Source organism: Hemicordylus capensis, chromosome 6, assembly GCF_027244095.1.
Source record: "Hemicordylus capensis ecotype Gifberg chromosome 6, rHemCap1.1.pri, whole genome shotgun sequence".
Taxonomy (NCBI): domain Eukaryota; kingdom Metazoa; phylum Chordata; class Lepidosauria; order Squamata; family Cordylidae; genus Hemicordylus; species Hemicordylus capensis.
Genome location: NC_069662.1, coordinates 41381983 through 41404059, shown reverse-complemented (window position 1 = coordinate 41404059; position 22077 = coordinate 41381983). Strand labels below are relative to the sequence as shown.

At 45.9% G+C, this 22077-nt stretch overlaps 1 protein-coding gene across 7 annotated transcripts; it reads left to right on the top strand.

The window, feature by feature from the left end:
* The first annotated feature begins 26 nt into the window (after positions 1–26).
* SNX11 (sorting nexin 11) lies at positions 27–19866 on the top strand. Of its 7 annotated transcripts, XM_053263985.1 has the most exons (8): positions 927–966; positions 9174–9291; positions 9580–9631; positions 11384–11470; positions 11852–11952; positions 14942–15040; positions 16271–16483; positions 18405–19866. In XM_053263985.1, the coding sequence occupies exons 1-8, from the start codon at positions 942–944 to the stop codon at positions 18631–18633; spliced, it is 924 nt and encodes a 307-aa protein (XP_053119960.1). In that variant the 5' UTR covers positions 927–941; the 3' UTR covers positions 18634–19866. The 7 variants fall into 7 exon arrangements, with proteins under 7 accessions (XP_053119965.1, XP_053119966.1, XP_053119960.1 ...); XM_053263990.1 differs by lacking the exons at positions 927–966; positions 9174–9291 and adding an exon at positions 27–279; XM_053263991.1 differs by lacking the exon at positions 9174–9291 and having other exon boundaries at positions 906–966.
* Positions 19867–22077: the final 2211 nt, after the last annotated feature.

The window sequence follows — 22077 nt, the reverse complement described above, 5'->3', positions numbered from 1 at the left end:
TCGGCTTCTCCCCTCCTTCCATCTCGCTTTGAGTCCTCCTTTCGCCCGCAGCTTTCTGGGACCGGAAATTATTGGGTTACCCTCCCTCTCCTTCACCTCACCATTCACTTTCACACTAAGAAAACTACAACTCCCAGAATCGCTTGGTGGTAAAGAACGGGCACTCTCAAAGCGTTTTGCCTCCTGGGAGTTGTAGTCTCGTGACACAATAGAAACTGGTTTTGTTTTGATTTCGAATTTATCTGAAGTGGACTGGCACATACTTTAATACACCCAAAGGTATGCAGGTAGGGAAGCGTGTGGTGGGGAAGAGACCCCCGTGAGCGTGAGCACAAAAGGTTGTGGGCTCCCGCTTCATCAGGGTAGCTCTGTAGGATCAGTTTCATTTGGAGGAGAAACAATTGGGAGATTTGCGGCTTTTTTGTTATATCTTCTGTTGATAAATGTACAGACTGAAGTGGTGGGAAGTAAGTAGGTAGACAGGCAGGCGTGCTATTTATAAAGCAGCATCTACATGGAACATAGGAAACTCAGCTGCCTTATACGGAGTCGGATCATAGGTCCATCTAACTCAGTATACAAATGGGCAGCGACTTTTCCAAGGTTGCAGGCAGGAGTCTCAGCCCCATCTGGGAGATGCCAGGGAGGGAACTTGGAACCTTCTGCATAGCAAGGTTGGAGTGGACCCAGAGACAAGATTTTAAAATGGGCCCCCCTCCTCACTGAAGCTCAGCTCATGAAGTAAAGAAATCTTAAATGAGGCTGAATAGTGGTAACAAAAAGCATATATATAATACCTATGTGCCACAATAGAACATCATCCTAAATTATTTTTTAAAAGGTTTTGTAAACTGTGGATGATGCAAGTCATTTAATGGTACTAGAGAAAGACATGCTGTTCTGGTAGCTCCAGGTCTTAGCACTCGCATCAATTTCGGAGGATGAATACAACTGAAGGAAGCCCAGGTGGGTACGTGGCTGGGGTTGTGACTTGCCTCTGGGGTGCCTCACAAGGCTTACTTCCAAATGGGATTTTTAGATTTCAAACAAGTTGTAGTAAGAACTAATCTGCCTACTTTCCATTCACTGTCCCTACAACTAAATTTGGTCTGAATCGGTTGGACAATCTACAAGTTAGTCCACTTATGCCAAACATTGATGTGTATGCCATCTTGAATCAGGGTAGATGACATCATCACAAACTATGCCATTTGCTACAACTGTAGCAAATTTGGTTCACAATGGTTAGGTGGTTCACAAGTTAGCCCACTTGCCCCTCAAAAGTTAAGTGTCTGCCATCTTGAACTGGGGTGGATGACATCATCACAAACTACGCCATTGAGGTGTCCCTATGTGCCCTTACAACTGTACCCAATTTGATTGATATTGGTTCAGGCATTGTGAAGTGGATGGGGGGACACACACACACGGACACACACACACACCAACAGCTGGGTCATCTTATAAGCCTACTGGAAAAATTTCCCATTCATGAACCATCAACTAGCAGACTGTACAAGAACTGAGAAGGAGGCTAACAGCTTTTTTCTTTGCTTGGCAGAGTAGAATTGCCCTCAATACCTTCTGATCTGGAAGATGTTCCCCCAGTCCTTTACTTGGTTAGAACTGCTTAGGGTTGTAACATCATTTGGCTTAATTATAGTGATGTGTTTAGAAAACCAACGCAACTCAATTTTGCCTAGAAATCCTTATTTTAACTTGGAGTAACCTGGCCCAGCTCAGGGACATCACTGCCTCTCATGATTAACGTCATTATCTCTCTCCACCTAAATTGTATCTATGAAATTTGCTAAGACAGCTAAGCTTCTCAGGCCAGAAAACAGGATATCCAAATAAAGAGTAATCACTAGATGAACAAAGAATCATTCGCATGCGTACTGGATACTTAGACCACCATTTTATTGCCACATATACTGTGTCTAGGGTGTCAGCACCATTTAGATTGATTGTATAAATGTAAGATGCACCTGTAACCAAACTGTAATCGGTTTGAGAGCGTGAGCCTATTGATTACCTATTGCTGACTTCAGAGCAATAAACCTCAATTAATAATTCCCAATCCTTGTGTCTGACTGATTGGCTAAGCGGACCCAGGAATGAGCCCCATCACATCAATTGCATGCTGTAAACTATGCATATTTTCCCCTCTGATAAATATTAGAGGATATGTACTAAATATATTTGTCTCATATAAATATGGTTTTTTAAAACCAGTGTGTAAAGAGCTAATACAATATTATACCATTTGGGGGAGTTGTGCTGGAACCATAGAATCAAAACACAGAGAACATTAGATTAAACCTTTTACAAGGCCAGATTATTTATTATTATTATTGTTTTTGTTTTTACATTTATATCCCACTCTTCCTCGAAGGAGCTGAGAGCGGTGTACTACGTACTTGAGTTTCTTTTTCACAACAACCCTGTGAAGTAGGTTAGGTTGAGAGAGAAGTGACTGGCCCAGAGTCACCCACCTAGTTTAATGGCTGAATGGGGATTTGAACTCGGGTCTCCCCGGTCCTATTCCAGCACTCTAACCACTACACCACGTTCAAACTGCCAGGCCAGCAGGGTTTATTTGGGAGTTAAACAGAAGTCTTCTTGAAAAGGAGATAATGTTTTAAATGTTGATTTAAACATCAGCACTTGAACAAACACTTCTGTGTAATTTGAAAGCTCACTCTTGTTTGTAAACATAGACACACAGAGACAGACAGACACATGCGTGCGCACACACACACACACTGTGGGTATCAAAGTGCCACCCTCCTGAGCTTCCAAAACTGAATAATCCTGCTTTATAGTAACTACACTTTACAACAATGTGGAGTGAAGTTAGTCAACATTTTTCAGGGCATCAAATTCGTAATCAAATAACTTCCACCCTACTGAAAATGTAATTTACATCTGTCTTCAGCTCAAGACACAGAACTTGGGAAGGGACTATGTCTTTTACCACTTAACAGGGCTGGTCAAAGACATGTTGGTGTCTAAAGTGGAAATACAATGAGAACTCTCCACATAAACAAACTAAATGACAACTGGCACAGTAGTAATGCCACCAAGTATCTGCCATTGGGCCAACCACCTCCCTGGTCGCGCCTCTGCCTCTTAACCATGCTTAAAACACCCCATCAGGTGTGTGTGGAATGTGGAATGAGAGGTGTGAGTGCTCAACTCTGCTTAGAGCTCACATTCTGCTTTGGAATCTCTTTGTCTTAATCTTGGATATGCAGGAGCTGATGATTGTAGGAAGGGAAATATACTCTGTGCATGCACAAGTGCACTCTTTTAGGATTGTTGTATATGTTCCTGTCATGATGAGCCCTGGGACCTGAAAGTAAATTCTGGGCCCAAGGCCTGGCACAAACAGATAACCAAACTGAAGGGTGGATCTCCTCCCCACATTCAACATTTATGAACAATGAAGGAAATCTAGCAGCCTGATCCTATGCATGCTTATTTGTAAATAGGTTGCATTCATAAGCTGCATAGGATTTATAGTTTGCATGTTTGCAATAGTTTGCATGTTTACTAAGTTAACCCTAAACATTTTGACTCAAACGTTCCAAAAGCTTCCTGCAATTCTATATACACTTTGTAGGGCAGAGGTTTTTAATCCGGGGTTCATGAATCTCCTAGGGGTCCATGCAGTGGTCCCTTAAATTTTTTCTTCTCTGTGCAGAATCAGTTTTGTTCTGGGCGGCAGTATGAAGGCAGTGTGTGTGCATCTGCATTCAGAATGGGGCCTTATCCTGATTCAATCTGAGCGGGATTTAAATTGAACTGAGCAGACATCCAAAAACTTGTGAGCGCACGCACATGCGCATGCCTTAGAGGGAATAGTGGGTCCAGGTGGTCTGTGGAAAACCTTTACTGCCCTGGATTTTATGCTTCCTGGGGATTCAAAATAAAGTTCTTGAAAATAACTATCCTGAATAATTATTCCCTGGCCCCTAACATTTACTGGAGACTTATGAAAATATACCAGTGCGGTGGAGGTGGTCCATGGGTAATACCTGAGGATCTGGCGTGTCGGTAGGTGCAAAAAGATTAAGAAACCCTATAAATTCCATTGGACTCAGCAGGACCTACTTTTAAGTAAACATGTATTGTACTGCAGCGTTTGAAATATAGACCCGGCGGTAGTATTTACTCTGAACGAATTCATCCGGAGTGAAAGGCAGCGCACTCAAAATTCCGACCCGCAGGCTATTTGTGCTGGCTTGGAACCAAGAACTACATTTCCCAGCTTTCCAAAGTTCGCGCGGCTTGTGTACATAAGCGGAAGTGAGGTCACGTGGGAAACGTATTAAAGAGTAGCGATCGGATTAGACAGTCTTAAAGGAGCTGTGTCCGGAACAGCTACGTGGGCTGGCCGTTGCAAGAGAATAAGACAGTAAGCAGAAAGGGTCCTAAAGCAGCTGGACTGAAGGTGTGAGAAATGAAAGGACACCAGAGTTGCATAATCAGAAAAGGAGAAATAGGAGGAGAGCGAATGCAATGAGTTGCGGGGAAAGGGTAACGAATGGGATGATTGCGGTGGTGGGGAGGCTGGCTGGGACAGTGATATGGCGCGCGGGGTGGGGTGGGGGTGACTCGATAGGCGTGACTTAGATAATATAGGTCGTCTATGCGCTGGGTTGGCAAGGAGGAAATGGTGGCGTGCCTGAGTTGGAGAGGGATGCAGTGACTGGATCATAGAAACATGAATACATGGGGGGTGGGTGGGGGTTTGGGGCAAGTGTACTTAAGAGGTGGTATGAGCCAAAGGCGAGGCGTAACTCACTGACAGAGAAAATGCTATGTATGTAGAAAGTCCCAGGCTCACCATTTAGTGTTTCCCGTTAGAAGGATCTTGGTTAATGAGACTTTGAAAAATCTCTGCTGGAGAGCTGCTGCCAGTCAGAGTTGGCTGTTCTGAGCTAGATAGACCCAGTGGCTTGACTCTGTGTTTTGTGCCTCTGTATGCAACCTGCTATTGGAGACATCAGAGCTTTTTTCCAGAATGCACTCCCTCTCCCATTATTGTATTAGGCAATAACTAGTTAGTATAGTAGGATTCAGTTATTCTTGTATTTTCCCTGGATGTTTTTCACATAGCAGGCTTTTCTGCAAGGCTTTACTGTGAGTTCGAAGTTGCCCCCAAAACTGATGCAAAGAGTGGGTTGTTGTTTTTTACCCTGGATATAAATCTGGTTACACTCTAATGCGTGATGAAAAACCCAATTTGTGTGTGAAGTGTGCCCTGATAGCTCACAAGGACTTGGGGGTAAATCTGGCTGATATGTGAACACACACACTCCATTCTGGAGGAGATGCAAACTAAAAGCTCTGTGTGGAAAAATGCCTGGCAGTTGTGTATACACTAACAAGGTACCTGCTTTGCCTGCAGACTCACACAGAGAGACCTACTGAAGCACACAGGAACACACTGCACCCCATCCTGTCTTCTGCCTCCCCGCTGTGGAGTCTGTGCATCTGCTGAGGCTGAGAGATTGCCCCAAGGCCACCTGATGGGCGTTTGGTAGAGCTGGGATTTGAACTAGGGAGCTGTCTCGTATATTGTGTTCTTAACTAGTTCACCCAAATGCCTCTCTCTGGTGGTGGAGTTGGGAGTGTGGCATATTTACAAATTGTCAGCTGATAAAGGCTGAAAGTGTATGGGCTAGGGGCAGTCTTAATTCCTAAAGAGAGAATGGAGCCTATGAACTCTGTCCTGGATGCTCATCTGAAGTGTACAGTATGTGGTGGGGGGAGGAAGGTAGTTTTGTGTCCTTCCTCAGTCATTGGAAGGAACTCTGAGCATGCTAATGTTTTTAGTCCATGTTTTAGTTCCTTGCACTGAAAATGGTTTGGGCATCTGTAGGGTGTTTTTGAGGTAGTGGTGTCAAAAGCTATAATCTTGTGCCAACCTGGGAGTATGTTCTGTTGAATCAGTGGGACTGGCTCCATCTGGGGATGGCAACTGCTCCCTTTGCAGCCACCCCACCCCTGATTTCTGTGAGAAAGGCTAACTGCTAAGAAAGGGGTTCAGCCAGTGACTGGACAGGCTGTGAACAACAAAACTTCACCTTGGAAGCAACCCTGAAAACCCTCAGATTTGGAAAGAATTTCCACTTTGAAAAAACACTACTTTTCTGAAAAGTAAAAACGGCAGCTATATCTTGAGAATGGGCTGTGTCTGTGTGTTCCATGTTCTATTTTGGCAGCAGCCCCTGTGAAGTGGGGCGGATGTATGCATTTGCCAGCATGTATACTGGGACACTTTGGCCTTTTCTATGTGTGGGTAGGGCAGGGTTCTTAAGAGCACAGCTGGAGCAAACATTTTTCTTGGCAATGCCTTGGTCCATCATGTGACTACTTTGAGAGCAGCTGAAGTGTCCATTTGGCTTTGTTTCTGAAGGATAAAGGGTGCAGTTTATTCTGGAACAAATTGAGAGCTGGTGAGCAATGGCTTTCTTTGTGCTATAGCAGGCCTTGACAGATTTCTTTGGATCTGGAAGTTGGACAGTGGATGCTTGACAGAATTACCAGCCTTCGTGATGGACACTGTGGAGGAGGAGGGCAAATGGGCTTCTCTTTATTGCCTTCACGGGTAACAAAGTTAGAGCAAAAACAGGGCTGGCAGAGAGAGAGATTAAATTTCTAGGCACCATGACTCCGTATCACCTGGGATTTGTCAAGCCCTGGGCTGTAGGTTTGGAGCTAGGGCAGCCACCCCTGGATCATCTGACATTGTGCCTAAAGAAGATTCAGCCTTCTGTGTTGTATTGGAGAGTTTGGGGGTGGATAGAAACTAGGGTTCGGTAATGTACCCTCAACTCTGATTTTCTCCTCCTTCAGGAGGATCCTTTAAGCTGTTGAGATGTCGATCCCCTTGACAGCTTAAATAGTCTGGGGGAAATTAACTTGGTAGTGCTTTTGCCTCCAATCTCAAAACAGCTACTCGCAAAGGACACTCTGAGCTGCAAAGGGGTAGATCCCCTAACAGTTTAGAATCCTGGAGGGAGGGAAGGAATTGGGGGTCTGTTGGGATACATGTGTGATCGGTTTGCTCACTCCCAGGTTTCCATCATTCTTTCCACATACACCCCTGCCCAGAAGCTTTAGGGTGAAGGGAAGCAAACAGACTGCTGCTTATGAGACTCTTGCTAATCTTTGAGACTCTTTGCTAATCTAGGTAGCAAACTAACTTGTCTGTTGAAAGATGCTGGCATTTAAACCTGCTTGCGATAAGGTCTCTGAAAAAGAAGTCCTACCCCAGCTGTTTGGGAAGTGGCTATGGCTAGAGGTAATGGGAAAGCTTTCTCTGCCTCAGTGATCATCACTATTGTCCAAGCAGGGGCCACTTTGCCCCCCCCCCCAAAAAAAACCCTTTCCACGTGAGAACCATTTCCCACTGTTTTGACCTCCAACTAGTACTGCCCTTAGTGCTGGGAGGGCACTTTGGGAGAGGAGGAACCCTCTCTTAAGAGTTCTCGGAGGGAAGCACTGGGAAGGGCTACACTTCCCAGCACTCAGTGCATGCCTTCCAAGATGGTGCGGGGCTCAGGGGGGCTTGGTTTCCTTTCAAGGTTTGCTGCTTGGCAAACCACAGCACTGCAGAGTGAGAATGGTCCTCTCTGCATGGTGCCAGGGGACTTTGCAGAGTACTCAGCTTTGACCAAAGCTTTACACAGGAGCCACACTGATGGAAGATGGGTGGCCAGAGGCTGTCGCTGGCTCTTGGGTCTTACAATGAATCAGAATCGAGCTTTATTATGGTCAGAGACCAGCATAAGGTCTTACAATGAAACCTACTGCTCTACCTGCTTGGACATACCATTTCCCATGTTCCAGAGTTTGGATCTTGACAGGCCATGGTTGAAATTAAGCCCTAATTCACGACCATCTTTGTAGCAACTCTGAGTTGGGTCCATGTTCATTTTTTTAGGGTTTTCCACCGTGGCTTAGTGAATGCTATGTTAGCTTCTCCATTTTGGTTGCGGTGCTGTTTCTAATCGCTACAGCACTAGAAATCTGCCTGAGAGGAGGTGCAGGTGTTTGCTACTCCCAGGTAAAAGGTATACCTCTGCGTTCATATCCATTACAATACCCCTCATGAGAAGTCTGACTTGCAAACTAACAGGAATTCAAATGGAACTAATGGGTGAAGTTTATAAAGCTGTTGTGCTTTAAAAGGTTGTTGTGACAATATGATAAGGACTTTATAAGCCTCTTACAAGTGTTACCAAAACAATAGCAGGTCAGACTGGCTTAACTGAGCCACTGATACGTGCCTATTTTTGTTTCAAAGTGCATCCTTCTTGCCCTCATCCAAGGGAACAGGAAAGCGTAAGGATTCCTACTAGTTCACAGTAAAAATGATTCCTTGGCTTTCAGGAATTCTGTCTTTAAAGTCTGGCAAGTCTTTCTAGACCCACTCTACGCAAAATCTAACCAGCTACTGCTTTATAATGTTGGTGCTCTATTTATTATTATGTATTTGTTTTATATAATGTTGCATTGCTCTTGTGGTGGAGGCTGGTTCAGTGCCAATAGGAAGGGGCATGATATAGGCCTGTTACGTAAATAAATCATAACAATTCAAGCCCCACCCAGATCTTCCACGCATTTTGACTTGGTTCCAATAATGCATGCCTAAAATGACCTCCCTTCTTAAACTATTCAAGACTCTCATTACTTCCCAAGTCAGTTTGGGGGTTGGGGTGGTTTCAAACCTTATCACAGCAGCTGAAATTGTATGTGGTTGAGGGCTCCATGTATATGCAATAGGATCTGGAATTCATTTGGCTGTAAGTAGAGTTACCATGCCCCCCGGAATTCTGGGTTTCACCCAAATTTTAAGCATCTAACTCAGATTGCTTAGCCCACCCAGATTTGCCCAGATTTCAGCTTTCTTTTTCTTTAAAAAAAGCTAAGCTCTGTTCCTTGTAGAAGCGGAGTTATGGAGCAAAACGTGCAGTCATGATTCTGCTCAAAAATATTTCCAAGCCAGTTTACATAATATGCAAATTAGGCACCCAGATTTGAAAAGCCAGAACATGGCAACCCTACCTGCGAGTCACCCTCCCTCCCTGGTTACCTGGGCCAGTACTGCACTTCCCGGAGGTCTAGTAGAGTTGGTTCCTTCCACATTATTTTTGCAGCTGTGTGGAATGCTGATCACAAGGCCTATGGAGTCTCACAAAAATGGATCGTGGTCCCCATGCTGTTGCACAACTACAAGAAACCGTTGCAAGTAGTTGTCTGGAATGCCTTCGGTAGGTATGTGGATGACTTCATAACCAGGGAGAGTCTGGGATCCAGGAGCCCTCCCAGACTACAAACCTGATCTTTTAGAGGGAGTGTAAGTGTAACCCCATCTGGAACAGGCAGATCTAAACCATCTCTCGGATCCCGACCCCCTACAGACAGTACCTCCGTCCTGTTTGGATTCAACTTCATGGAACAGAACTGCCCCAAAAGAACTGAACTTAACCCCTGAAGGTTGTTTCCTCTTCACTTAAATCACTTGGGTGTGTTAATTTGATGCTTTTTTTCTTCCCCACACAGATGCTTCCTGCTGGTCTGTGGAAGTAGGATGTTAGAACAGCAAGAACCAGAGGTAGGACCTCTAGTACTAACAGAAATGACTACATGACACAAGTCTCTTTTTGTATGCATGTTAAACAAAACAAAAACAAAGATCAAAACCCAAAGCCCCAAACATGCTCAGTATTCAAGAAGGGGAATGGCTTCTGACCAGCCTAGTGTTCAGGCTTAAGTGGGTGGAGGGGGTGCATACTTAGGTGAACTCATGCCAGTCTCTTGTCCACCTGCTAGCAGATGGAGATCAAAGCAACATCAGCACAGGCTGTCCTATCCCCAAGATGTGATGATGGTATTAGTTTCTGGGCAACATCTTTTGGTTTTATGTTTAAAAGTAACAAACATGACTTGTACAGAGATCATTAATGGCCACATAATGGCTTCCTCTGGGTCACAGCCCCCAAAAGATTCTTCCCCCTCCCACCACTGCTGCTTTCCCCACCTATATGCTTGATCTAGGAAATCATGGGGTGAGCCCCATTCCACTGCACCCATATGGATTCAATGCTGTGTATATAAGGATGTATACAAAGTGGCTTGGGGTTACAAATGAAATGGATTGGCAAGTTGGTTCAGAACAGACACTAGCAAACTTCTTCACATCATTTCTATAAGATGTAGTTATGGCTGCTAGTTTAGATGGTGTGACTTATACTGAGTCAGACCACTGGTCCATCTAGCTCAGAATTGTCTGCACAGACTGGCAGTGGCTTCTCCAAGGTTGCAGGCAGGAGTCTTTCCCAGCCCTATCTTGGAGATGCCAGGGAAGGAACTTGGAACCTTCTGTATGCAAGCATGCAGGTGCTCTTCCCAGGGTGGCCCCATCCCCTAAGGGGAATATCTTACAGTGCTTAGCAAAGAGGACAATTCGTGCTTGTTAGCACAAGATCAGCTCTCCTGGTCTTGTGGGTATTTGCTGCAGCAGTTATTTGCAGCAAATATTTGTGGCAGGATTTCCTAACCTTGGGCCCCCAGATGTTGTTGGACTACAACTTCCATCATCCTCAGCCACAAAGGTCATGTCTGGGGATGATGGGAGTTGTAGTCCAACAACATCTGGGGGCCCAAGGTTAAGAAACTCTGATTTGTGGTATCCATAGATATTTTTGGGTAGTGGCTGCAATATTTAATGGGCCCCTGCTGGTTCCTGTTACAGGGGCAGGTGGGATTTCAGCCCATAGGGCAACCTGAGGGAAACTTCTGCTGCCTAAACCACTACGCCACATATTAGATGTGATAGCTCTATGTTCAGAGGCAGTATACCTCTGAGTACCAGATGTTTGGGATAAAGAGAGGAAGGCTGTTGCATCTGGGAACATCTGGATGTTTGCTATTAAAAACGGAACACTGGACTCTGGATTGATCTGTCAAGGTTTTTCTTTATATTATTAACCATTGTCTGGTTGAAGACTGTGTTTTTCAAACTGGGATAAATTTTGGGGTCTCTTTATCTTGCTTTTTGGTTTCAGAGAAATACTTAAAAGTGGGTAACACAATATCAATCAGCATAGCACATTTAAAATAAAAATATGTAAACTTCTATTAACTTTTAATCAAAGTAAAATAGGTGGTTGCATCAACACACTGTTGTTAAAGTAAAGTCTCCAGAAAGATTGTTGAAAGAGATGTCTGTTTACTGCTTGTTGGCCAAGACAGGGCCCTGAGGACTTTTGTTACATCAACCACGTGGGAAGACTAGGAAAGATGTTGAAATGGGGAGCCTTTCTTGAATACAGTATGTCCTTTTTATCTTTTCCAACACCCACAGGAGCTGACTACTGTGCGTGTCCAAGATCCTCGTGTACAGAACGAGGGCTCCTGGAACTCTTATGTGGACTACAAAATATTTCTCCATGTAAGTATGGAACAGCTGGACCTGGAGTGCTCCAAAGAGCAGCAACTGAAATTATAGGTGAGGCGGTTGTTGTTGCTAATGGTTAAAAATATTAAATGGAAAGGCCATCTTCTTAATATCCTTTTATTCCAGTAGCATGTCAAAACAAAAATAAGCAAACATCCTCTCTCTGCTCACTGAGATGTTAATTAACAAAAGATTTAGTTGATTGATCTAATAATTAAAACATGTGGCCCTAGTTCGAATAGAGCAAAGTGTTGGTAATACCAGTACTGTGTTAATGAAGTGGCCAGCAGAGGGAGACAGCACTGAAACAGAGCATGAGACAGGAGAACAGAGTTGGGGGAGAAACGCCATAGCAACACTTTCCTCTTGTTATAGACCAACAGCAAAGCCTTCACAGCCAAGACCTCCTGTGTGCGCAGACGGTACCGTGAGTTTGTGTGGCTGAAGAAACGGCTACAGAAAAATGCTGGCTTGGTGTAAGTGTGAAATGACCCTCTTGCCACATTTAAGGGCTTGCTATACCAGAAAGACCAGGAGCAGATTCTCACGATCCACCAAAAGCGGCCTAAGGGAGCCTAGCCCACTTTTGGAGGATCGTGTGCTGCCACGGGAGCCCCGCAGCTCCTGGCAGCAAGCCTGCCTAATTCCCCCTCCCCTTAGACGAGGGTTAGCGGAGCAAGCACTCTGCTTGCCCTGTCTATTTGATTATGTATTGCCACGGTGCAGCTCCACTCCGCTGCAAGACATGCGGAGACCCCCACCGGGGGGCTGAAACACGCTTCCCAGCCCTGGGGGTCTCTCCAGGGTGCCCTGTGCACTTGCGCGGGGCATCCTGGAACTTGTGGGGGCCATGCGGCCCCCAATCCCTGCAGCCCCCGCCAGCTCCGTGATTGAGCCGGCAGCCATGTGGGGGGCTGATGCGGCCCCCCCAGGACTGCAGGAATGATTGTCTGCGGCGAGTGTGGGCTAAGCCCGTTCTCCCCGCAAACCCCATTCAGGCGCGTCTCACTGATTGTGAGACTTGCCTCCATATCTGCTAGCTGTTTGAAAGTGTCTCCGTAGAGGCGATGCCCTTTGGGCCCAGAAGCCTTTGCCCCTCTGTCAACTCTCTTAAGTTAAGCATAAAGCCAAATAAAGCTAGGTGACACTTCTGGATCTATTTGATTAAATGGGAGCTTCACAAATCTACGTGAATAATCGCATACAGCTCTAGTTTAAGGTTGTGTCATTCTGGGAAGGGGGCATAGCTCCATGGTAGAGCACATCTTTTGCATGCGGAAGGTCCCGGGTTTGGCCCAGCTAAAAGGGGCTTTCAAAAGCAGTGCTGGGAAAGAGCCCCTTGCCTGAGAGGAGGCCCTGTTGCAGAGGGTAGCACTGTGGGCATCTGCTGAGGCCATGCACCAGCATGGGGCCCACTGACAACTTGGCCCCCCAAAGCTAATTGACTGACTGCCCAGCCTGACAGTGTGAACTGGTGAGCTTTAACATGGGCCATGGAATAACTGACTGCTGGTTATGCCTAGAATCGGTGGCTGGCTAGAATCTGCTGCCAGGTCTTCCTTTTGTGACGATTGCAGGGAACTGCAGAGGCTGCCCAGACATGGTGGCTTGAGCAAGTTGCTGAGAAGGTCCACATGGGTGGGCAAAGGCAGCGAGGAACTAAAACAGAGGGGTTTAGGTAGGACATGCACTGTGTAGGTACATCTGGGGATGGGCTACCACCAAAAAACTCACAGCTTTCTAGAGCTCTGGAAGGTGCCGATGCTGGTCTCTGTGCAGGTGTGAATACCCATCAGTGTGATGCACAAAGACTGTGCAGAAGAAGAGCAGTTGCCACAGGCAGCCCGGGGAGGTGTGCATGAAAGAAACGGGGAGCCCATTGAAGGTCTTGTGCCCTGGGCCCACAGAAACCTAGAACCAACCCTGCCTGAAATCCATTGGGCCCAATGCTGTCTCCTTCAACTGACAGCCGCTCCCCGAGATTTCAGGCAGGGTTGGTTCTAGGTTTCTGTGGGCCCAGGGCACAAGACCTTCAATGGGCTCCCCGTTTCTTTCATGCACACCTCCCCGGGCTGCCTGTGGCAACTGCTCTTCTTCTGCACAGTCTTTGTGCATCACACTGATGGGTATTCACACCTGCACAGAGACCAGCATTGGAACCTTCCAGAGTTCTAGAAAGTTGTGAGTTTTTTGGTTGTAGCCCCATCCCCAGATGTACCTACACAGTGCATGTCCTACCTAAACCCCTCTGTTTTTCTTCCTCGCTAACTTTGCCCAATCGGCCAATAATCAGACTTGAGAGAAAGAAGCGTGATAGGTTCATCTGTTTTGCTAGAACTTAACAGACTTGAGATTGATCACCTGCAAAGTTCAATTTCCATCTGTTAACTTGCAGGGGAGCTGATCTTGATTCAGCATCTTGAAACCTGCAAAGTTTCTCTATAAATCTGAACTTGGAACTGGATAGCTTGGAAAGGTTCTCAGCACTAATTTGCAGAGGAGCTGAGCTCTTGTAAGGAGATCTGGCATGATCTAGCAGTTCAGCACCTGGAAAGCCTATATTTTGGATTCCTGCTTTGCCAAGTTCATTGTTAAAAACAAATGAATAGTGTGTTAGGTATGCAAGGGCCTGTCATAAAATTGACCAGCACAAAATGTAGGAGGTGGCCGACAGGTCTGGAAGGAAACCTCTTTAATATTATTATATTGGGTAGATGTCCTGCTTTTCTGCAGATATATGCCACGGAGCACAAATCAAAAGGACAATAAAAGCAAATTGGTTAAAAATATGTTGCAATAAAAACACACAAGAAGCAAGGATGAAAACCTCAGCAGCACTTATTCCCAATAGGTCAATCAGCAACTAAAGGCTTGTTTAAAAAGGAAGCTTTTCACAAGCTGGTAGAAAATGGCCAAAGAGGGCTAGATGGGCCTCTGAGAGAAGGTGTTCTCCATGACTGAGAAGGCCCTGTCCTGGGTTGCCGCCAGCTGCAGTTTAGATATTGGTGGCACACAGAGTAGAGATCCCTCCTAGGGTCTTGGTGCTGAGGCAGGTTCATTGCTAACTTGGCAAAGAGGTACCTTTTAATGTGGTGATTCTCTTTTATTAGGCAGGGGGAGAGTAACTGGCCCTATCCACCCCCAGCACAGTACCTCCAGTGACTATTGCTGGTGTCTATCTTATGTTTATTTTTAGACTGTGAGCCCTTTGGGGACAGGGATCCATCTTATTTATTTATTTATTCTCTATGTAAACCACCCTGAGCCATTTTTGGAAGGGTGATATAGAAATTGAATGAATAATAATGTGGGAGAAGGTTATCCTCAAGGTTAACCTGTCCCCAGGCTGTGTACATCCAACTCAAGTCAGAAGAAATGCCGGATGCATATCTCCCCCACCCCACCCCTATTAATGCAGATTTGCCTTATGCGGGGTCTTCGTTCTTCATCTCCTTCTTCCCGCAGGCCCGTCCCTGAGCTTCCTGGAAAATCCACCTTCTTTGCAGGCAGCACTGATGAATTCATTGAGAAGCGGAGACGAGGACTTCAGCAGTTCCTTGAACAGTGAGTAGGAAGTGGCAGTGAAGGTGCGGGAGGGCAGAGTTGGGATTCTGGATACGTTGCATCTTTGGAGAAACATCAAAGGGTCTGTGGGATCCCTCCACATCTGAAGATTGCATTCAACACCACACTTAAGATGAAGATGGAGTTGCAGCCTATGCATGGGGGACAGTGCTAATGTGAATGGTTATTTCTGTGTGCCCTTCTCTGCATCATTTCCACTAATCTGTCTGCCCGTTGTTGTTGTTGTTGCCTGGGATAAGAGTTGCTTTTGCTTCAGCTGCACTCGTTTTTAACTGCTAGTGCTTTTATCCTGCCTTTCTGTCAAGAAGCTTGGGATGCACATAGAGGAACATAGTTCTCCTTAGAAGAACTATTTGAAATGAGCTTAGACTGAGAGAGAGTGAGTAGGGGCTACCTAGTGGGCTTCATGGTGGAAAGCCCACCTGTTCCAGGATGTCCATTGCTGACTTGGCTGCATTGAGCACCAGTTGCCTGGAGAGCAGGTGCAGGGCAGCAATTTCCTTTTCTCCATCTCCTCATTGGAAGGAAAGGGCACTTGCATCGCTTGGCCCTTTAAAACCAGAAGAGGCCATAGTTAAAGTAGTGATGGCTCGATCCTGGAAAAAGATGAGCTTGCCAACCATAGCAAAATGAGTGTTTAAAAGCTGGATGGCAATTAAGTGCTTAAGCAATACTATGAGAAGCATAGTATTAAGATCCTGGAGCAAATATATATATGGTGGATACATTTTTAAGATGTTTGGGGGTAACAATAAAAATGATAGGGTTACCCATATGAGCTGGGTGTATTTATTGGAATTTTAACTTGGGTTGTAAAGGGTATAGATTAATTAAAATTAATAGATGGTATTATTCAGGATACAAATGTAATAATGAGATCAGTGCTTTTATGTGAACCATGATGCCGATTGTCAAAAATACTTGAGTGTGTTTTGCTATTTTTGTAATGCAGCTATTTAAAAAAACAAACCAAAAAACGTAACAGGCAGCTAGCCTGTGGAGGGGAAATTAATATAGTGCTTGTGTGTGATGCCTTCTCTGGCCTCAAGAAGGAGAGAGTGCAGCTGCAATTCAACTTGAGTGTTCTTCAGCTGTTTTAAATAACTTGTGTTGGGATTTGGGGTTTGCTTCCTATCTTAATTTGAGCAGCACTACTTACCAGGATCTGCTTGTGTCTCTTCCCGCCCTGCTTCCAATTTTCCTTTTTAGGGTGGTACAGAACGTTGTTCTCCTTTCAGATAGCCAACTGCACCTTTTCCTCCAGAGCCAGCTCTCCATACCAGAGATTGAAGCGTGTGTCCAGGGGCAGGGCCCCCTGAGCGTCACGGATGCCATTCTGCGCTACGCCATGTCTAATTGCGGATGGGTGCAGGAGGAGGACAGCCGTTCAGCTCTGCTGGCCAGAGGGGACCTTGGTGTCAGGTAATCCGAATAGCTGCCAGTGGGGTTCCTAGCTTCTCCTCTAAGACTCAAGCTGTGTGTGCTTGTGCTGTACAGTGTCAAAATAGGCCCAGCACTAAGGCCCTGAGAGAGAAGCTGGCCTCTAAAGCTTACTCTTAGAGTAGCTTTTCTGAAGCAAAACCAGAATGCAAACAGCCTGGTGCTATTCTCCCACCACAGGGGAACTGGAAGAGAAAAAATCCTATCCAGCTGGGAAATCTGCATGCAAGCTCAGCTTCTGCTTCTGTCCCGTCCCCCCCCCCCGTCCCCCCGAAAAATAATACAGGAGTAAAACAGTGCCTAAGTTCCCAGTGGGATCTTGCACTCTGCCTCCTGTTTAATCAAGTGCCACTTGTATATAGGCATGCTGAAAGATTGGTTGTGGTAGTGGAAGCACTGCTGGATGAATGCCACTGATCCTCCAAAAGGACCAGAGGATTCCTACAATCTTTCTCCCATTCACTTGCAATATCATCATCACCACCACCACTACTACCTTTTGGCCCCAAAAGTTCTCAAAGCAACATAGAAAAATGTTTCGTTGTCCCCAAAGGGCTCGCAGTCTAAAACTGCTAACCCCTGCTAACTGGGCAAAGAGGCACCTTTTTAACGTGGTGATTCTCTTTAATAAGCAGGGGGAGAGCAACTGGCCCTATCCATCCCCAGCACAGCATTCCTGCAGTGGCTGTTGTTGGTATTTGCCTTATGTTTCTTTTTTAGATTGTGAGTCCATTGGGGACAGGGAGCCATCTGATTTATTTGTTGTTTCTCTGTGTAAACCGCCCTGAGCCATTTTTGGAAGGGCAGTATAGAAATCAAATCAATCAATAAAACAAATCCCACAGGCACCAGCTACAGCCATGCACCCTGCCCCTGGTTCATACTTCCTGAATAATGCAGTTTTTAAAAATTATTTCTGAACCAGAGAGAGGCTCCTTGTCAGTTTCCGTAATCTGTCAACAACCAGGAACTTGGTTCACCAGCGATGACCCTTCTTTTCAGGTACAGGACAGGCAATGCAGAACGATTCAGCTACATCCTTGGCATCTAAAAACTCTGCCATGGGATGTGGTGATGGCCACTAGCTTGGATGGCTTTAACAACAACAACAAATATTTAAAAGGGGCTTAGACAAATTCATGGAGGACAGGTCTATCAGTGGCTACTAGTCTGGTGGTTATAGGCCACCTCCAGCCTCAGAGGCAAGATGCCTCTGAATACCAGTTGTAGGAGAGCAACAGCAGGAGCGAGGGTGTGCCCTCACCTCTTGCCTGTGGGCTTCTCAGGGGCATCTGGTGGGCCACTGTGTGAAACAAGATGCTGGACTTGATAGGCTTTGGGCCTGATCCAGCTGGGCTATTCTTATGACTTGCAGTCTAGGATAGGGCTGTTCGTTCAAATTAGGGTTGGCCTTCAGCTTTCCTTGCCTCTGCGGCTTCTGGCTATGTACCACCTTCTCTCTGTCAATTATTTCTCCATGGTCCCTGCTTCTTTCTCATTCTTCTGCAACTCTCCTTTCCCAGCCATTTTTTTCTGGGTCTCCTGTTTCCCATGGCATGTTGCTTTTCTCAGGGTTCCTTCCCAGGCCCCCATTTCTTTGGCTGTAGCCCAGCCTTGGAGGGGTGTGTATATTCTCCTGACCTCATCTTTTGGGGGAGCAGCTTGCCCTTTTTCCTCCTCAGCCCTGAATTGCTTCCTTTGGGGGACTGCTGGCCATTTGCAGGTTCAGGCCAGGGTTTAGCAGATAAAGGTGTGTTTGAAGGTCTCTTTTGGTGGGATAGCAACTGAAGGAGCTTGAAGATGTTGGTTCCAGGGAGGAGGCAGAAGCTAGACTTCTTAGCAGAATTCTTCAGTCTATATGCAGCTTTGTTTTGAAATCCAACCCCCCTTTTCTCTATACAAGCTTTGGCGGAGGAAGCCATCTTGCAGAAACCTGCTTGGAGCCCCTCCCTCACTGGAGTGATGTCAGCATAGACGGTAGCCAGTTGGATAGTCCAGATTCAGAGGAAGAGGAGCACCACCCAGCTGGGCTTCTGCAGCTTGACTCCTCAGCACCAACAGACCATGTCGAGGAACAGCGAGAGCAAGAAGGAAGAGGGTCCATTCAGGGTGGACTTGGAGCTCCACGTTGACCTCTGGCCCTTTCCCAGAAACTGCATTGCCAGTCAAAACTCCAGAGTACCACCCCTGTGATGTAACCAGGGCCCTTAGAATGAACAATCAGCCTGGACCAGTGGGAATGCTGACACAGCCAAAGCTAACAACTGATGCCTAGGTATCCTGGGATAGCTCTCAGTGATATCGGAACACTCTGGTGTTTGTGGCCTGACCCTCCCTTGTAAAAGAGCTGGCTTGAGGCAAGGGGCTGTCACTTAAGCATTACTTCTGCTCATCGTTGTAGGTTTGGCATATGATTCTGCTAGGCGGGAAAGGCTCTGTGTGGTTTTTGTGTTGGCTGAATTCCTTCCCCTGTACCCATAGCTGGTCATGCTGCTTTCTGTAACCTTGTAGGCATGTCAAAAACAGCTTGCCTGGGGTTGGACTGCCCTTTGTTAGACAGAGCCAAAGAGCCCACTTGCTGGCCATGCATGCCATGCCCACATCTGGGATCCCCTGTTGAAGCTGCACACAGCTGGGATGAGGGGCTGGGCACCCTCCTGAGCTCATTAGTGCCGCAGTCGATTCGTCTAGAGGCGAATGAAGAGGGGCATGTGAAGTCTGGAGAGGGGGAAATGGTTCTGCAACCTTCTTGTGTGCTTGATCTGTGTCTTGGGCAGGGCTCTTTCCTGCTGTATTTCTTCAACTTGACACAGCATACAACTTGAAATTGGGGAGGGGGGGAAGAAGGGTCAGTGAAACCCTTTGTATGCTGCAGAAGTAGAATGCCTCTCTGCACATACTCTCTCTCCCCCATTCTGTATCATTGTTGGTGTACTTGATGTTCTGACTGTATTGTCACTCCATGTAGGCAGCCGAAGCAATTCTCTGGATTCAAATCCAATAACTTGTAATCTCCTGACTTACTTATTGCTTTTCTAGGGAGGGAGAAAATGTACAGCTGAAAACAATGGACTGAAGGGTTTAGATGATGCATTCTCCTGTCTCTTCCCTCTCTCCCCCCTGACCTGCAAGTTTAGTATACGTTAAAAAGAAGTGCTTCCAAGGATACCTCAACATTTCCCCCCACCTTTTTGATGAAAAGGAAGCAAGTTTCTAGTCCTCTGTGTTAGGGGAAAAACTCTGTCAGAGCAACTTTGTGGGCTACTTAAAATGACAGTGAAGCTCCAATTAAGAGCACAACATTTTTATATCCTTCCCTCCCCCCACCCCCGTCTCAATAAATGGACATGTAAGTAGAACTGCTATTAATGTCTCAGATCTTTACAATTCTCTATTTTCCCTCCCCATGGTTATGCCATGTATTCTTTTTACATCACCTGCATTTTAGAAGGCAGATTCAGGAGGGGAGAGAAAAAATGTACATAACTTCTCCTTTGCAATGTGGTGATGTGATTCATAAAGAGGGGGGAAAGCCATGGCATAATATGGGGTAGTCTTATCTGTTGACAACATTTCTCTCTTGAAATGATGATGCAAGGAAGAGATGTCCCAAGTGCAGAGGTGTTCAAGAGAGACTGAGGTAGTCAAGAAATGCTCCACACTAGCTTCTGAATTTTTCCAGTCCTTGTGCTACAGTGTTTTTTCTGTTTACATAGAATTGCAACGTGTGTGTGCATGTGTGTGTGCATGCATGCATACATGTACCAAGAAGTAGCTTTTGATTTACAACAGCAGAGATGCAGAGGCTAAGAGGTCTTTGAGAGACTAGAACCATCTTTACCCAACTGGGATGGTATTTCCAATTAGCAGGGCAGGTTGTTACAAATGTCCCTTCTGGGGTGTGTGTGGATGTGTGTTTGCATGCACACATACATACAAATATCCACTTATTCATGATGTATAACAAAACAGCTACAAGTTGAGATATACATCCCTTCAGTTGTTGTTTTTATAGCTTCCAGTTATCTTGACTTTGGAATGTAGACTCCTGGATCCCTGTTACATGTACCCTTGGTGTGATCCTAAATTGCTGGGAAATATGTGTGAATGAAGCAACCATGTGGGTGTGGCGAGTTGACTGACTCTTTCGCTTCTCATCAGTGTTCTTACACTTGGAATGCCAGTCAAGTGGAAGAGATGCATGCTTTATTCATATGCCCTACCCACTGTCAAGGGATGGCACCACAGGCAAGTGGATACCATGTGAAAGTGTATGCAAAGGAGGCTGTAATATAACGCTAAAGGGTGTGTGTGGGGGAAAGACCAGGAGGAGTATTTTGTAATTGTTTAATATAAGCATTACGTTGTAACTGATGATTCATTAAAAAAACTTTTAAAAGACAAGAGGGAAAAGAAGAGAGGGCAGACTACTAGAGATGTGCAAATCGATTTGAGTCAAATTGAGCTTGAATCTGGGTGATTCGAGTGATTTGAACTCAAATCGCCCCTAGAATAAAGGGCCCGATTTGAGTCAGATTCAAATAAACCCTAATTTGAGTGCCATTTTGAGTCTTGTTTTTTGCCCTTGCTGATTGGCTTGAGATCTCCTTGCTTCTTGGTCGGGATTGTTATCATTGAAAGCAAGTGTTGTCATGGGCAACTGTGCCCCCATTGGCTGTGGGGTGTGAGCGGGGTAGGGGAAGCCAAGGAGGGATTTTCAAATTGTATTTAAGGAGCAGGCAGAGAGACAGAGAGCCATTTGTACCTTAGGAGAGAAGAATCAGAGCCTGCAGCAGCATTGAGAGCAGATAGTGGTGGTAGTGGTCTGGGCATGTCTGACTCAGTGAATGGAGAGAAACAAAGAGTTCCTGCTGGGCTTATATCCCTCTCCATCCCCCCCCCCACTCCTTTTGGTTTGCAGTGCCAACAACTGCTTTTATTTTCTATTTTTTTAATTGTACCAGCCCCAGTGGATTTAACTGGTGCTGCTTTGAAATTCTATTCTCTGCACACACCCTTTCTTGCTAGTAGCCCCCAGTGACTTTAATAACTGGGGTGCTCTTCTTCTCTGTCTTAATGTTTTGCAGACCCAAGCTACCTTTTGCTGCTTCTGTGTGCCTGGTGGATTCATTTTTGGTTTTTGTAGGCTGGTGTGTTCTGTCTGCTGCTAGGCTCTCTCTTTCCCTCCCCCACCCCAGGTTTTTGTTTGTTTGGGTGAGTGCCTGACTGGTGCCCACCTGCCCTCCACCCAGCTGTTGAGTCCTGGGGTCTGCTTGGCCCAAGAGTGCCTCTGGGAGCAACACCTGGTAGACTCCAGCCAAAGATGCTGGAGGCCCCAGCCCAAGATGCCAGATAGGCAAGTCCCCACCTGCCTTGGTCAGGGAACAGGTTAGGACCTAGTTTGGGGAAAATATTAGGTGGGTAGTATAGGTACTGTAGGACAGGAGGGGGCCACATAAAGCCTGCTTCTTTATTTGGGGGGATTTAATTTTTTAGCTTCTGTGTGTGCACCACACAGATATAGATAGCACTGTGTGTACACAGAGCATAAACAGACTACCCCTAGCCCCACACCC